The sequence below is a fragment of the Loa loa genome (assembly GCF_000183805.2).
Source record: "Loa loa unplaced genomic scaffold supercont3.5335, whole genome shotgun sequence".
Classification (NCBI taxonomy): Eukaryota; Metazoa; Nematoda; class Chromadorea; order Rhabditida; family Onchocercidae; genus Loa; species Loa loa.
This window is the reverse complement of record NW_018113508.1, coordinates 1-583: the sequence shown is the minus strand read 5'-3', so window position 1 is coordinate 583 and position 583 is coordinate 1. Positions and strand designations below refer to the sequence as shown.

The 583-nt window shown below is 32.8% G+C and overlaps 1 protein-coding gene across 1 annotated transcript; it reads right to left on the bottom strand.

Moving 5' to 3' along the window:
* Nucleotides 1–238: 238 nt before the first annotated feature.
* Nucleotides 239–566, bottom strand: LOAG_16277 (hypothetical protein; the record flags this gene model as incomplete). The annotated part of the gene is made up of 2 exons (XM_003151765.1): nt 239–312; nt 437–566. Coding segments are annotated over 2 exons (204 nt in total), but the record flags the coding sequence as incomplete, so codon positions are not given.
* Nucleotides 567–583: the final 17 nt, after the last annotated feature.

Genomic DNA, 583 nt, shown 5'->3' with positions numbered 1-583 from the left:
GTCTATTGGTTTGGTCGATATTATTGTTTAAAGAGATCTGCATATTATTCTGTCAATAAAGAAGTTCTTTGGTTACTCTCCTACACAAATAAATATTAAATATATTGTTGCTGAAACTATTCAACTCAGACAATCAAACTTTCACAACAGTTTGTATTCCAAATCGGCCAGTAATGAAATTTGCACCCAACAAATTATTTGCAAAAACTTATAAACTTTATATTAATTAGGAGCCTACACTTTTAAACTGACATCCAGCAAATACTGTCAATCCGTTCTGAAGACATCGTTTCACCAAATCTCGACCAAACCCTGGAAATCATTTATGACTTATATATTATCAATTAGGATTTTTTAAATCACCATTCTTCGCTGCCATATTTTGAAACGCTCTAAATCATTTTCCTTTCACAAAAGTGTTTTTTGTCAATCTCACCGCTTCCACATCCAGTGATCAGTACCGCTTTCCTGTCAATTTCACCAATTGTCAATTTACGGCCCAATAATTCGTAAATAGCATACAGCAGCAGTGGTAATACAATAAATAGAATTGTAGATAAAAACATCTTCTATTAATGTCGCG